Source organism: Pinus tabuliformis, chromosome 3_2, assembly GCF_031772625.1.
Source record: "Pinus tabuliformis cultivar Carrire ecotype Pingquan chromosome 3_2, CPIR1, whole genome shotgun sequence".
NCBI classification, from domain to species: Eukaryota; Viridiplantae; Streptophyta; class Pinopsida; order Pinales; family Pinaceae; genus Pinus; species Pinus tabuliformis.
This window is the reverse complement of record NC_142302.1, coordinates 1,143,476,556-1,143,492,031: the sequence shown is the minus strand read 5'-3', so window position 1 is coordinate 1,143,492,031 and position 15,476 is coordinate 1,143,476,556. Positions and strand designations below refer to the sequence as shown.

At 37.1% G+C, this 15,476-nt stretch overlaps 1 protein-coding gene across 1 annotated transcript; it reads left to right on the top strand.

Annotated features, from left to right (window-relative positions):
• Positions 1-345: 345 nt before the first annotated feature.
• Positions 346-1,014, top strand: LOC149184762 (hydroquinone glucosyltransferase-like). Its single transcript, XM_089415437.1, has one exon. The coding sequence runs from the start codon at positions 346-348 to the stop codon at positions 1,012-1,014; it is 669 nt and encodes a 222-aa protein (XP_089271563.1).
• The last annotated feature ends 14,462 nt before the right edge of the window (positions 1,015-15,476 follow it).

The window sequence follows — 15,476 nt, the reverse complement described above, 5'->3', positions numbered from 1 at the left end:
ATTTTCAATGGCCACCTACGCAGTTTTGTTTCGCAACGAGGTTACGAAAGCTATGAGCTTGCACTCCACAATGGCTATGAGCTTACGCAATGCTTATGCAAGGTATGAGCTTGCATTCCACAATGCGGTGCCGTTCATAACTTGATGTCTACTCAGAAGACAATGGAAAGGCATGGTCCATTGACATATTGGGCGGGCGGCTGGCTCAATAAAATGATAGGCCGGGAGTAGGATACGTACCACAAACATATCATCTTGCTCCCTATTGTTTGAGGCTGCACTGATTTACACTCATCACCCATGGAAATCCCAAAGCCTCACGTAGCTATTTTTCCTGGCGCGGGAATGGGCCATCTCATCCCTGTCGCAGAGCTCACCAGGCACCTCTCCGCCACCCATGGACTCTCCATCACCCTTATCGCCTGCAAATGGATGTTCTCCCCTAGCCTCATGGATGCTTATTCCAAGTCCATGGCGTCCTCCGGTCTCGACATCAATTTCATCCAGCTGCAGGAGGAGGAGGAGATCGAAAGCGCACAACAAATGAAAATCGAAACTTACTTATCTAAGCTTTTTGAAAAATCCAAAGGATCGGTGGAAAATGCTCTCACATCCCTCCATTCTGCCTCTCCCCTCTCTGCTTTCATCACTGATTTTTTCTGCTCCACTATGTTCGATGTGGCCGCCGAGCTCGGCATACCCACATACGTATTCTTCACTTCCACTGCTTCTATGCTTTCACTCATGTTATCTCTTCCCAAGCTCGTCTCGGAGATTCCAATTTCGTTTAAGGACGTGGATTTTCCAATAGAGGTACCGGGCACTCTGCCGATTCCTGGCAAAGATATGCCGAGTCCCCTCCAGGACAAGTCCGATGAAGCCTTTTACTGCTTCCATCACCATTCCTCCCGTATGTGGGAAGCCACGGGCATTTTGATCAACACCTTCGAGGAACTAGAGCCTCAAGCCATCAAAGGAACTAGAGGTGCCTGGCGAGCTCTGCGACAGGGATGAGATGGCCCATTCCCGCGCCAGGAAAAATAGCTACGTGAGGCTTTGGGATTTCCATGGGTGATGAGTGTAAATCAGTGCAGCCTCAAACAATAGGGAGCAAGATGATATGTTTGTGGTACGTATCCTACTCCCGGCCTATCATTTTATTGAGCCCGCCGCCGGCCCAATATGTCAATGGACCATGCCTTTCCATTGTCTTCTGAGTAGACATCAAGTTATGAACGGCACCGTATTGTGGAATGCAAGCTCATACCTTGCATAAGCATTGCGTAAGCTCATAGCCATTGTGGAGTGCAAGCTCATAGCTTGCGTAAGCTCGTTGCAAAACAAAACTGTGTAGGTGGCCGTTGAAAATTCGAATGGCTTCTCTTAATAATTTTTTTATTATTAAAAGTATGTCTGATTCAATGAAGGGGCGACAGGGAAGCACAATTTATTACGTGAACGATTCTTCCACATCACGCTGTACGCGATCGCTCCAAAACCTTAATAAATACATTAAGATCGAAAGGGTCGGTATTTGGTAAACATATTATATCATATGTTCTTCATAAACTAAAATTTTCAGTGTAGTCTAACTCTTCACAAGATTTTGTTTTTGGCATTATTATATTAATTTACTGTGAAACAATGTGCATGGTTCATCGAACGGATTATATTGTAATCTTAAGTTTCTTATGTCTTTTCATGGAATATTATTATCAATTTCCGGTGAAACAACGCGTATCGTGCATTGACCATATTATATTATATTGTTCAGTTGACCAGGATATGATTATAAAATCCTTTCTTTACCATAATGATACCAACAGGGATATGATTATATGGATCTCTCAGCGTTTTGGTATAGAATCAAGATCATTAAAAGACGGAATCAAATACTTGGGCTTTCATCTCAAAGCTAAAGTTTACTAATTTCTCCCAATTTGTCTTGATGCAATTGGCGGTCTTCTGGGCTCATCTTTTTATCCTCCTGGCTAGCATAATTCATACCATGAACAGGATCTCGGCTAACTTTATCTGGGGTGCAAGGGCTGAACAGGGAAAATTTCATCTGTCCAAAATGGATAGCATCTCGATGCCAAAAAAGCTCGGGGGATGGGGTCTTATGGATCAAAGGTTGTTTGGTAGAGCTTTGGTTTGTAAATCTATGTGGAGGGGTATCCTTGGGGATGGTCCTTGGAGCGCTATCATCCAACAAAAGTACCTAAAAGGTAGAAGTGTGGAATATTGGTACAGAACCAGGACTATTGGAATAAGACAGGGATCCGCCATATGGCACAGCTTCAGAAAAATTGAAAAATACTTCTTGAAAAACTTAAAATGGAGGATGTTCTCTGGTAGAAATATCCTTATTGGTGTGGACTCTATTGCAGGCTTCAGGGGAAACATTTCAATTCCAGACTCTCTTCTCTTTGTCTTTCACAGAAAGGGTTATTTTACATGGGATAAGCTCATTGCGGAATGGAGGGGTCTTTTGCCTATATGGAAGGATGCTGCTGATATTGGCTTGCCAGTCGCCTTGTTGTCATCCTGGGGCAATGTCAAAGTTGCCCTAGCAGAAGGCGGGATCAAACGTGCTGGGCTAAAAGATCAATTAGTTTGGTCCCTGTCACACTCTCATCCGACAACGAAAGTTAAAGACATCTACTATGACCTCGCATCTGAAAAGTTTTCGCCTACAAGACATAAATTCCCGATGGTGTTTTGGAAATTGGGTTGTCCTCTCAAATTGACTATCTTCTCATGGTTAGTTTTCAACAACAAAAACTTATCATGGGAAAATTTGAGGAAGAGGTGCTGGCACGGCCCAAGTAGATGCGTGATGTGCGATGCTGACGAGGAGACAAATTTTCACATGTTCTTCCAGTGCAAGGCCTCCCAACAAATCTGGTATGACTTGGCTATCTCTTTTCATTTTCCTCACCTTGGTTTTATTTCTATCCATGCAGCGTTCGAGTGGTGGGGAAGGCAAGAAGAATCTAAGCGAGTCATCCTTCCCATTATGTTATGGTGTGCTTGGAAATGGAGGAACCTCAAGATCTTTGAAGACTCAAAGCTCCCTTACAAGTCTGTTCTGCTCAACATCTCTGCTCTCTATGATTCGATCCCAAGGAGGTTGCCGAAATAAGTTCCGGGTGTCCGCATGGTCCGGGTATTATATTTCTGTTTTGTCTCTGATGACTATTCTGCTGTCTGGCCTCTTCAGACAATATTACAGCACGCTATCTATTTTGTGCATTCTGTTCTAAATGGGTGGTCCAATGTGTTTGTGCTTTTTAATTGCACCTTTCAAAATCTGTAAAATTTGTCCATCTATAGTTTTCTATCGCATGCTCTTGTCTCAGACTCAGGGAACCACAGGTTTCCACTATATGTACCTAACAGGGTTTTTGCTTATATTGCCTCAATATAAATATATCGCTTTTTCTTCTCAAAAGAAAAAAAAGATGAATAAGATAATAAAAGAAAAATAAAGAAAATTTATTGAAATTAAAAAAGATAATAAAATATTTATGGTTAATAAAAGAAAAATAATTATATATATATATATATATATATATATATATATATATATATATATATTATTTAAAAAAATTAAAAGAAAAAAAAATATTAATATTTTTATTGTTTTCATTATTTTATAATTTTTTGTTTGTGAAATATATTTTGAAAAAAAGAAAAATATAGGAAATAATGAAACAAAAAATAAGTGGAAAACAAAAAAAATGAAACACAATAAGAGAGGGAAAATTTTATTAAATGACAAATTAAAGATTGAAAAAAAATAAAAGGGACCGGTTGAAATGGGAAATGGGAGTTGTTCCAGTTGTTGGTTGTCGAGCTAGAGCACTGGACGCGTAAGATCGCATTTCGAAGATACATCCGAAGGTTTTGTGTAACATGTTCTACCAAGCTCTATCATAATTATTATTATTTATTTATTTATTTATTTAGCCTTATCACATGAATATAAATCCACTATCATTATCATATATTACCAAGATTTATCCTATAAACATAATCACAATTCAGATTTTGCCCTCGATTTAACAACTCGTAATCCACTTAAAGGTTTGTATTAATTTCATTAAATGATTTATTTAAATCTTTGATCTCCCATACTTCCACCAGTAACGAGGAATTGAGGCACCACCATCGGCTTTACACCAGATCAGTTCATGTGATTCGGCTATCCATGGTTGATATGGGCAGGGATCGAGGTCTACACCAACATTTAATTATATTGCAAAAATGTATATGTTTGATTTTTATTATTTTATAACATTTGAATTATATATCAAATTTTTTTAATTGATAATGAACATTAAAATGGAGTGTTAATAACTCTGGTAACTCTCTTTCATATCAAGATGTTGGGGAATAGGTAGTTACCTAATCCTAATTACTTTTCTCATTTCTTCAAGAAAGAATTAAGAGGGTAATGTGAAAGTACCTGAGAGTACAACAACTTGGAGAAGAAAGGAAATTCTGTCGTGTTGGAAGGACATACAGAAAATGTGGTAAGTCTGGTGATGATCAGATAGCTTGTATGTTGTGACTGTTAAATCTTGCAGGAAAACACCAGTCTTGTGAGCAAGAGCTCAGGGGGAGACTTGGCTTGAAGGCAAGTCTCATGGTTGGGAGGATAAATCTGTGAAGTAAAGTAGAGTCTTCCACAACTAACTATTTTAAGTCAGTATAAAGGTAAGTACTGAGTCCTTTATGTTGCTTTAAGCATTTAACAATGTATATAGTAGCCTTTAAATTAGAGAAATTGGTGTATGGGGGGGATTGTGGTAAATAGAGAAAAGCATCGGTAAAAGAAAACTACGTGAATTCTAATTGTTAAGGAGAAGAAACTGTAGAAGCTTTTATACAGAAAGAAATAGTACCGTGAGATTTGCAAAGCTAAACTGAAAGATACAATACTGAGTTTTTAGAGTAGGAAAACCTTTCATTGTATTAAATATAACTAGCTACTGTGACTATCAATAAATGATATAGCAACTGCTAAATATTTAATCAATGAAAGAGTATTTTTGAAACCATACCATGATAAGAAACTTCATATGACAAAAAATAAATAGTTGTTACAATTACAGGCCGCGATTTCTGGAAAATAACCTTTATAATAAAGGAACTCATTCAAATCAAATTTAGAAACAAACATGTAGTATCTTCACTAATGAGTACAATTGACAGACAAGATTATCTGGAATTGAATTGACCGAAAGAAAAAGAAAAACCCTCTCGGCTAAGCCTGGGGTTATAACAATTCCAAGCACACAATTACACCCAAATGATATAATTGAATTATAAAACCATTCATGAAAGGTCATTTTTGACCTATATGGAAGTAAGGCAATGCAGCTAAAGAATTACCGGTAGATATCAAGGAAATAGAGTCGTCAGGTAGGGATTTCCCAAAATGGGACTTTCCCTTTTACTTCGACCCGTTTGCAAACAACCATCAAGCTCCAAGAACACAGAGGAAGCACCGCCACCCTTGTGTGGTTCAAGACCTCGTTAAACAGAGAAACTATGGCACAAAATAATATAGGCTAATCTAGTTCTGAAAGTAAGAAATAAAATGTTTCCACCGTGCAAGCTAAGATTTTAACCGAACCGAGTGGATTTAAACCCTCATCAAAATAATTTACTAACAGAGCCATTCGTAAAGGAAGAAACAACAAAAGTAAGAAATAAAGTTAAATACAAGATTGAACAATTAACTACGAGCAACCGGACCAAACAAGCTCAAAACTAGAGATGCAGAGCATAATTATTGCATACTTGCTCAAAATTTAAATACATTTGTATAACTAGCAAAATCGAGGAAAACCCTCTCTACTTTGAAATTATAGTAATCTTTACATGAGAGGTGAACCTCAATTTGGGAAACGACTTCATAATTACACTTGAGGTATAGTAGCGTTTAACGCTCATGTAGAACCAAAACAAACTAAAGCACAACCCTCTCTGGATTATAACATTCAGAAAGAAATTTGACTTCTGCCAGGACCCTTAGTGACGAAAAAGGGCATGCACATACCCGGAACCACTGTGTAGGGCAGGGTATAACACCATGACAGTACAGCGGAGGCGGTGCCTCTCTTCATAGCTCGGAGCACCAGAGGATGTCCGAAGGCACCTATAACCAAAACCATAAACACAATATCTTAGAAACTGTGAATAAGGATACAGAACCAACAATAATACATTGCGGTCAAATAACATAGGGGTACTTGTCAGGGATGCACTGTGAACCAGGTTCTCCACTAGAATCGAGCCAAGGGGTCACCCTCTAGTTGCAAAGGAGTCACTCGAGGAAGCCTATAAGGGTTTCACAAGATAAGCTTGACCGCTTAAGGCCACCACCAAACAATTGCACACCAAAAATTCAACAAATGAAATCATAGTCTCACCCCCTAGCTTAACCTAAGCTGCATAGAGGAGTTTTCATCGTCAGATGCATTTGAGCCAGTCTGACCGTTGATGAAGTGAGGATGCTGAGGAGGGATGACCAACTGGCAAGCGAATAGCAGATATACTGAGGACTTCTCTTGCCAAGGCTCGGGATTACCAAATAATTAAAGTTGGAATTAATGAAAACTTTGTTAGTTTATAAATGTCAGGTATATGAAGTATAGAGATAATCAGATGTCAAATAATGTGACAGATATGGTGATTCAGACCATAATTGTTAAGGATTATAACATTTGGAATGTTTCTCGTAATTTATATATAAAGTGCGTTTGAATATATAATATTGGAATGATTTCTCGTATTTTATATGTAAATTGCATTTGAATACATGTAACTTTATTGGATTCGTACATTTATAGAATTTACTATAGATCCGCGTAGTTAAAGTGATTTTTTTTAAGTGGACATATGAGAGTATGACATGCAATCTGGCCTTACCATCGACCTGCACGATCACCTCGAATTCCACATGAGGGTTTCCATCAATGGTGGTTTGGAGGGCAAGGGATCAGAGGGAGGGGATTGCTTCGTACCTGAGGAGGTAACTACTTGACCCCCGGGTTCTGTGCATTGTTACTCATTTCCTTTCAAGAAACTCTACGTTTCGCAACCCTGACTCATTTGTTTGGTGAATTTTGTGTCCTCCTTTCAATGCAGGTATGGTTGTACCCACAATTGTCAGGCTAGATGGTTTCCTAGATTTCGCTCTTAACTATTTTTCTTGGATTTGAATAAATAATTACTGAGCGTAATCCCCATGACTATTGCCTATTTGAAGTCTAACCCCAATGTTTATCCATCTGTTGTTTTTTCCATCATCAAGGGTGTCGGCTCTTCACTTGACTACCAGCAATCATCATGCTTCACAATTTCGCGAGGGTTGATGTCATTTCGCTTGTGGTAAGAATTTTAAGTTCGGTTATTCTCTTTCTCTAGTTAATGCTTTCACTATTCATTATTTTCATATTTATAGAACCATAACACTCTAACATTAACCACACTCCTCTATCTTGCAAGTTTTTCTTCGCAGGTCAACCTACTACCTGCTAACCCTCATCGGTAAGAATTTGTATTAAAAGGTAGTTTCTCATGTTTGGAAATTCTAGTGGGTTTTTCCAACACTGCCCCACTGCTACTTATGGGTTCTGTCTTTGTAGGGGAGAGCTTCAGACTTTTACCACCGATGGTCTCTGAGGAACAACCATGACAGTCAAGTCCCTTCTCTACTGCAATCGTAAAACATGTCATTTCTAAGTTATCGCTGACCCTGGTTCAATCCCCACCAGATTAAGCCATGGTTGTTAGAGTTCTATTGTTGTTTATTATGGGTCAAGCTAAGGGTTTCAATTTAGATTTTACAAGCCGACATTTAACCCTAGATAAATGTATAACTTCTTTTTTCTTAAGTCAATCCTACAGGCCAAGCACGACCCTAGTGTTTCCTTGCTCAATGGAGCTTTCCTAGGGTTCTGTGACATTATTATTTTGGTATTGTCATGGTGGTTTTAGGTTACCACTTTTAACCAGACATATGCAATTTTAAGCATTTGGGTTGTACATATATGACTTATATGAAGTATCTAGGTGAGCTCTAGCAAAGTACACTCCTTTTCACTGTTTGCATTAACTCAATCAAAGCATTTGTTGTTTCCAAAATTTATGTTTAACAGATTAATGGAATTGCGACTTGATAAACTTTTTTTCCTTTTTACATAAGATGGAAAAATGCTCAATTGATAGCTTTGTACAATAATCTTCCTTTTTCCCATTCGCTAAAAGCTTGGAAATGCCCCAATTTCGTGATTGTGTTTATTTAATTGTGTCCCAACTCTAAAATTGCTACAATCTCCACAAGATTTAGGGCCTTTTCCTCCTGTCCAAATTCACCAAAGCTCATTTTTCAAATGAATTAAATTGGAGGGAAAACGACCTTTTATAGGAAAACCCCCATTTTTTCTTTTGTGCATTATGACCAAATCGTAGCTCGTTTTGACGATCCGTCAGCACCATTGGAAAGATCTCATCAAGAACTATAATTTTCTCTCTTCATTTTTGATGATCTTCCACTTCAATCGGAAGCCATTTTTCCAAGAAGGGTCACTTCGTCGCCTCTCAAAGTCGAATTTCTTCATATGCGACACTTGTACTTTGGGGACCATCTTCCCTTGGTGCTTATCATCTCATGTGCCAATTTTCATCAAGAGAAACCATCACTTTCTCATGTTTTCATGGTCCCCACTAGGCCTATTCTATGTGGTAGCATCATCAAGTCACCCTTGTTCAGAGCATCCGCAATGAGTCACCTTTGCATCCATGGAGTCTGTTTCGCGTCACATTGTATCATATCACAAAATTCCATCCATCTTTGCATATCATTCATCCCATGTTGCCCATTTTGGCCTTTAATCATACTATCCACCATCCCCCAAAGTCTAGTCAGCCGCTACCAAGTGAACCATGTAGTTCATGCTTTGGTAAGAGAAGTCATATGTTTGTCCCTCAGTCCCATTTTCCCCATTTTCCCTCGTGTCAGTCCATCAGTCACATTAATATTTTCCCTCGTGCCTTAGCTGAGGATCCTCATTGCCTCACCTATGGCAGGCCCTATTTTGTCGACATCGGCACATCTACTCCAGAAGAACGGCCTAGAGTGTGGTGTATCTTGGTTCACTTCCACTCTTGTTTGGTGCCTCAGATCAAGCAAAGGGAATCATCATTGCCCTTTGACTTCATTGTTTCATGCTCGTGATTCATACACTTGATGGTCCAATGATGCAATAAATTGTACGATTGATTCCCAAGTGCGTGAGATATGTTTCAGAACTCATGATACGGTGGCCCTTCAGGTATCCCTCCACATGCACGGATGACTTCATATTATGCTACAACCTTAGATGCAGTGCTGCATATTTGATGGGTTCGGTTCTTGCCGCTTGTAGCACTCATAGCATGCATGTATCCTTCAGCTGATCCATTTAGTTTTGCAAAGCCCTTTCCTATTCAGCTGGGCTTCCTTGGTTGTTACACCCTTGCTCCCACCCAATTTTTGAGGGAAGGGCCATTATGTCTCATGTACTCAGATGTTATTGTATTCAGTCTTGGCTCATGTTTTTCCAAGCGCATTATGTGTATGAGATCCATTATATTACTTCTTGGATCATTTATGCCAGCATGTCATGTACCATTCAGTATGTACTTTAGTGCTCAGTTTCATTCTTTTGGGCACACCATTATTATTTGTACTCAGCTATCTCGGCAGGTATGGGTATGCATCCCCCGATTCATTTGATACCGAGTACCACAACATAAAAGGAGACTTACATCAGTTAGTTAGTCTCGCTCCCTCACTCACTATCCTCTTTCGATTCAGCTCCATTGGTCTCTCTGTCTCTCTCTGAATCCCCTTCAGTGTTTAGTGAATGTGTCCTTACAACGTACTTCGGTCATACATTTTGCTCCTAACACTCGTACGTTGGGGGGCAATCTATTATCACCAAAAAATGATCATCTATCCATAACCTACTAGATGGACTGAAGTACACCATGTAGGGCCAATTTTACCATAGTAAAATTGTTTTCACTATAAGAAACTAATTAATAAACCACATTTGTTAAGTTATTTCTAGTTAAACCCATGAAGAATAATTAAATAAACAATTATTTATTTAATTATCTTTTAGGAATAATTAGTTAAACCATTGTTTAACTAATATTTCTTGTCATATTTGACCCAATCATGAGAAATAATTAGATAAATCATTATTTCTCTTATTTCTCTCTAGGAATAATTAATTAATCATTATTTAGTTATTATTCCTTGTCAAGTTTGACCAAATCCTCTAGGAATACTTAAACAAATCATTATTTGTTTATTATTCCATAACCACATTCCTTGAGATGATAAATAACTCATTTATTTATTTATTATTCTAAATAAAATTATTTAACCAATTTAAATACTTTTCCCTCTGATCAAATATAATAAAATATTCCAAACAGTTAATTCTAGAATTTGGTTAATAATAATTTTTTATTTTCCATTATTCGAGAATAACCTAATATTTTGTTATAAATTGTAGGGTTTTACATCCATTCTTCACTTTCGATTATTTTCATTATTGCACTCATTGTTGCAGCTCTTATTATTATCACTATAGCTTGCCATTTGCTTTTTCCATTTTGAGTTCCTATTGAGCTCAAACATTTTTTTACTGGGTTTAAACAATGTAAAGAGGAGAGACTCTACAGAGCTGAAGACATTGAGGATAGCCAAGAACACATCCCATAAAGGGGGACTGGTAACATCATTTGTTCTCACAGGTGTCACATAATAGAATGTATTCTTTATATCTGGTTTCCATTGAGTTATTGGAGTTATTTGTGCTGAATTCGTTATTTCATCTTGTTGTTTAACTATTTCTATTGCATAGATCAGGACTTTGGTAGGTTTTGTTTCTATCATTTGTTGCAGGTCCACACAGTTTTACAACCATTTTTACTGTTGAGGTTGTTTGTCATCCATAGTCTAAAGTGGTTTCATTTCGTACACCCTCGATAAGAATACCATACAAAAAATAGGGTTCAAATGGTGACGTCAACCATGGGGGGTGATTCACCATTTTTGGAGTAAAATAGTAAAAAGATTAAAAAATAATAAAACTACTTTTTCAACGTGTATTTTCAACTTATCTCCCTAAGGTTTTACTCAAATTTTGAGTAGGAGTAGTCGTTGGATGAAAAACTTAATTCCTCATCCAAGGGGTACCCATGTTGCATATTTTCGATAGACCCTGCTACACAAAAAATGGGCAATACATGAAAAAGTGTGAGTAATAACAAGTAACAACAAGCAACTTGCCTCATTTATTGGTAACATTCAGACATTGTATCCGTGGATATACAATAGCTTGGATTCCTTGGTGAAGACCCACAAGATCCCATCAGTCGACTTACTCACTGAATCCAAATAATGGAACCAGGTCAAAAAGGAGGTAGAGGAATACTTCGAGAAACTAAGATAGATTGCCACCAAGGAGGACTTGGAGGTGAATAAACAGAACATGCACAACTATATTGGTGGTCATGTCCAAGTATGGACAATGTTGATAATACTTCGAAGGGAAGTAGAATCTTGTTCCAAAACATTGTACCTAGATGCCATGGATGCTAGAGTCCACTTCCAACTAGAGTCCATCACACAGTTTGGGGATGTCATTGTATAGTACTAGGCTTGGCACCGCTATGTGATTGACAAACATTAATTGGAAGTTGTTGAGCTAGAGTTTCCTCGAACTCAAGCATCATAATGTTTTGTCTTGTTAATGTGTCAAGTTGTATCTACCCTATTTTTTCTTATATGGGTATGAGTGTAATATGTGATATTATTTGTAATTAATTGCAAAGTGGAATTCCAAGTGTCAATATTGGAATGTGAAGAGTCATGATGTAATATAATGAGTTATTTTGTAAAGAAGTTGAAAATTCATGAGGGTATTCCAAAGGTCACAAAGAGGAGTTGAAGAATCACCCCCTCTTGTTATAAATAGAACCTCACAACTCATGTAAACGGATTTCAGGAGCTAATATTTTGGCTAGGCTTAGGCTTCGAAAGAGATTGGGAGTTTTTTGAGAGCCTTGGCTTCTCCGTAGCATAGAGGGAGTGTATTTCTTTGGAGGAGTAGGTGTTGTTGACTTCACGTTCCACTACTAGGGCTAGTGGTTTGTCAATGGTGTATGTATGATTGGAACTTTCACTTTTAATAAAAGCTCAGAGTTGGCATGCTTTCATGCATATGTTGTCAATATAGTATGACTATTCTTTTTGTAATTGCAATGTATGTTATTTAACTTACGCTTATGCTTATGAACTATTTCATTTGCATTTGTATGAATCTTGTTGAATGTGTGTTGTTGCATTAATTCATCACTGTTAACTTATGGACTATTCTGTACATTATCTTGTGATGTCATTATGCTTGTGGCTTCCTTTCAAGTTATGTACTATTACAAGATTTTAAGGGGCTCAATTCATCTTCCCTTTGTGTGTTAGAACCACCATGCATTGCACTTGACCTTATGCAAGGTCACACACTTGCTCTCACTAAAGTTACTGTGCACCACCCTATGCATTTTCACAACCAAGGCATATCATTAACACCCCACTGTTGGGACTCCTACTCCAAATGGTGTGAGGTCTAGTTGGGACTTCATATCTGGGAGATCCCCTGAATGTTGGTGGGTCCAACAACATTAACAACTCCCTATAAATGTGAGAAAATCACAATCTTTGGAATCAACTGATCTAGTTTTTAATGTGATTCATCCAGTTAACAAGAATGGGTGGTTCAAATGTTGTTTGCATCTACACCCAATCGATGACCACCTTGGAGTCTACATATACATCCAAAGAATCAATGGACAACAAGTTTGCACATGATAGTACCCCCCCATAAGCAATGGTCTCAGCTCTGTTGTTGGATGCAACACCATTGTTGTAGCAAAGTGATAAAAGATTCTAGGATTTAGTACTATGAAATCTCCATTGCCACAAATATTATTGGATGTTACCCTGTTAGATAAACCTGTAGGAAAAATATACCAAATCTTCACGAAAAGGATGTTCCTCATTAAAAACTTCATTATAATAGAGGAAGTTTCATTAAAAAAAAAATCTTCGTACTTGTCTGCCTGATGTCTACTGATATTTCTTCAATAATAAGTGCATTCTCGCACCTCCAAATGCCTCTAAATATATATAAGAGGAGGGAAAAATATTCATTATGTCTATAAGACCACCATTAAGCAAGCCTCAATATAACTTTGATTCCAAATGGCATGGATATGTAATATGTCCAAAACCCACACCAAACGGAGGCCACAAATGGACAGAATAGTAAGAGATGTATCACACTTTCATTCTCAGAATTCTGTAAGGAACACCTCCCAAGCCCTACGAAGCCTCTCTTACATAAATTTTCCCATGTTAAAATTTTGTTTCACCACACTAGCCATGTGAAACACTTGAGATTTAGATGAAGACTCCATTTCCATATTTTATGAATCTAAAGTGGTCCTCAAGAGCTTGTCAAGTAGGAGAAATGTAGTTATATGCATCTAGGATTAAGATCTCTCCATTATAACTATTTCCATCCCATGAAAGGATATCTGCATTATTTTTTAGAGAGATACCCACCATATATAAATTTTGAACGCACGTCTCCCACAAATCAGCCAAAAAATACCACACTCCCTAGATTTAATCGATAGTAGAAACATAGAAATAGAATCATGTGTAACATGAATTTGATTTAAATGATAAAGGACTAAGTTGTTAATAAACCTTATGATAGGAGCGAGCATAGTATGATTCCCATTAAAACCTTTAATGGGATCTAAATTGGTTTCCACTATAGTGCCAGAGCCAATCTCCCATCTTAGATTTCCCAACAACCAATGTCTATTTTCCATCATATTCCTCAAAATATATGAAACCAAAATTGGAATTCGAGACTCGTACTCTATCTACATTGATAATGGTTGGCTTCTCATGTATTTTTCTTTGATGATCAGTTGTCAAACACCATTTCCATTTAAATCTTGCCACAAACTCTTTAGCAACATAACCCATCCAAATTGTTCAATATTTTTGATACCCCACCCATCATCCTCCATTTGCAAAGAGATTTCTTCAAGGTGCATAAGATGTATCTTTTTAAAATCCCCTATTCCAGCCCACAATAAATTTGAAATGTAAGAGTTAATCCACTTGATGATGAGTTTAGGTAGCATGAAAAGGTGCACCCAATATATTGATATACTCTGCAAAACTAATTGGATTAGGACCAGTCTACCTCCCATAGTGAGCCATTTATGTGACCACAAAGACAACCTCTTCTTGAATTTTTTGATCAAATATTCTCAATATCTAATGTCGTGTTTAAGAACAAAACTAAGGTATTTGAAGCCATTGTCCATAGGGATAGACGAGACATCAAATATTTTTGCAATCACCACAATCTAGAACTCTTTCAGATATGTTGCAATCAAAGGCTAAGATTTATCTCCAATGTAGTTATGTCATTTTTTCCCTTTTAATTAAATTGATTAGTTAAGAAAATATCACATGAATAAGTGTAATACGAAATGGGTTATGGGTTTTTGGATATGTGGTATTGATAAACCATGGTATTGTAACAAAGGATTAAGAATCTTGTTATATCTATATATATATATATATATATATATAGATATATAGATAAAATTTAAAATAAAGTAATAATTTAGTTAATATTTATGATATTCTTTTAGCAATCTCACATATATCATGAATTAATTGTTTTTATGTTAATGCTTATCATGGATTGATAGGCATTAGGTGTTTTGATGCTTACCATGCATTGATTCCTATCATCTTTTACTTATTGTTTAATTTATATCTTGCACTAGTAATTATGGATAATTGAATTAAAATTCTAGAAGCTCTGTTCCAAAAGAAATACCCCTATTAGTGTAACAAGCATGCATAGTCTGTTAGGTCCCTTTACTACTGGTGTAACCCCTTATTGTTATTAGTGCAACCCCCTTATTATATTGTTGTGCCCATGTAGTCTCCATATTGTTACTAGTGTGCCCCATAGAAGCCCACTATTGTTATTTTTGTGCCCTTACATTTTATTGTTATGTCGGATATGATTATATTATGACCCCTTAGACTCCTATATATAGAAAGGAGGTATTTTCATTTGTATCATCCAAGAATTGTTCATTTGTGTAATGTAAATGAGGTTTCCCCCTTGAAGAGGCTTATTTCTAAGGCGTTGATCTATATTTTCTATATTTTTGTGAGTTGGTTTCATAACATTTGGTATGAGAGCTAGTTTATTGGAGATTTTTCTTTGTTATATTTTAGGTTATACGGTCCAAGACATTTAGGGTTTCTGCAGCCTCCCAAATTATGTCCCAAACAGGTGACC

Bases quoted from the DNA above. Each gene is read 5' to 3' on its own strand.
- LOC149184762 (XM_089415437.1), top strand. From the start codon at position 346: ATGGGCCATCTCATCCCTGTCGCAGAGCTCACCAGGCACCTCTCCGCC.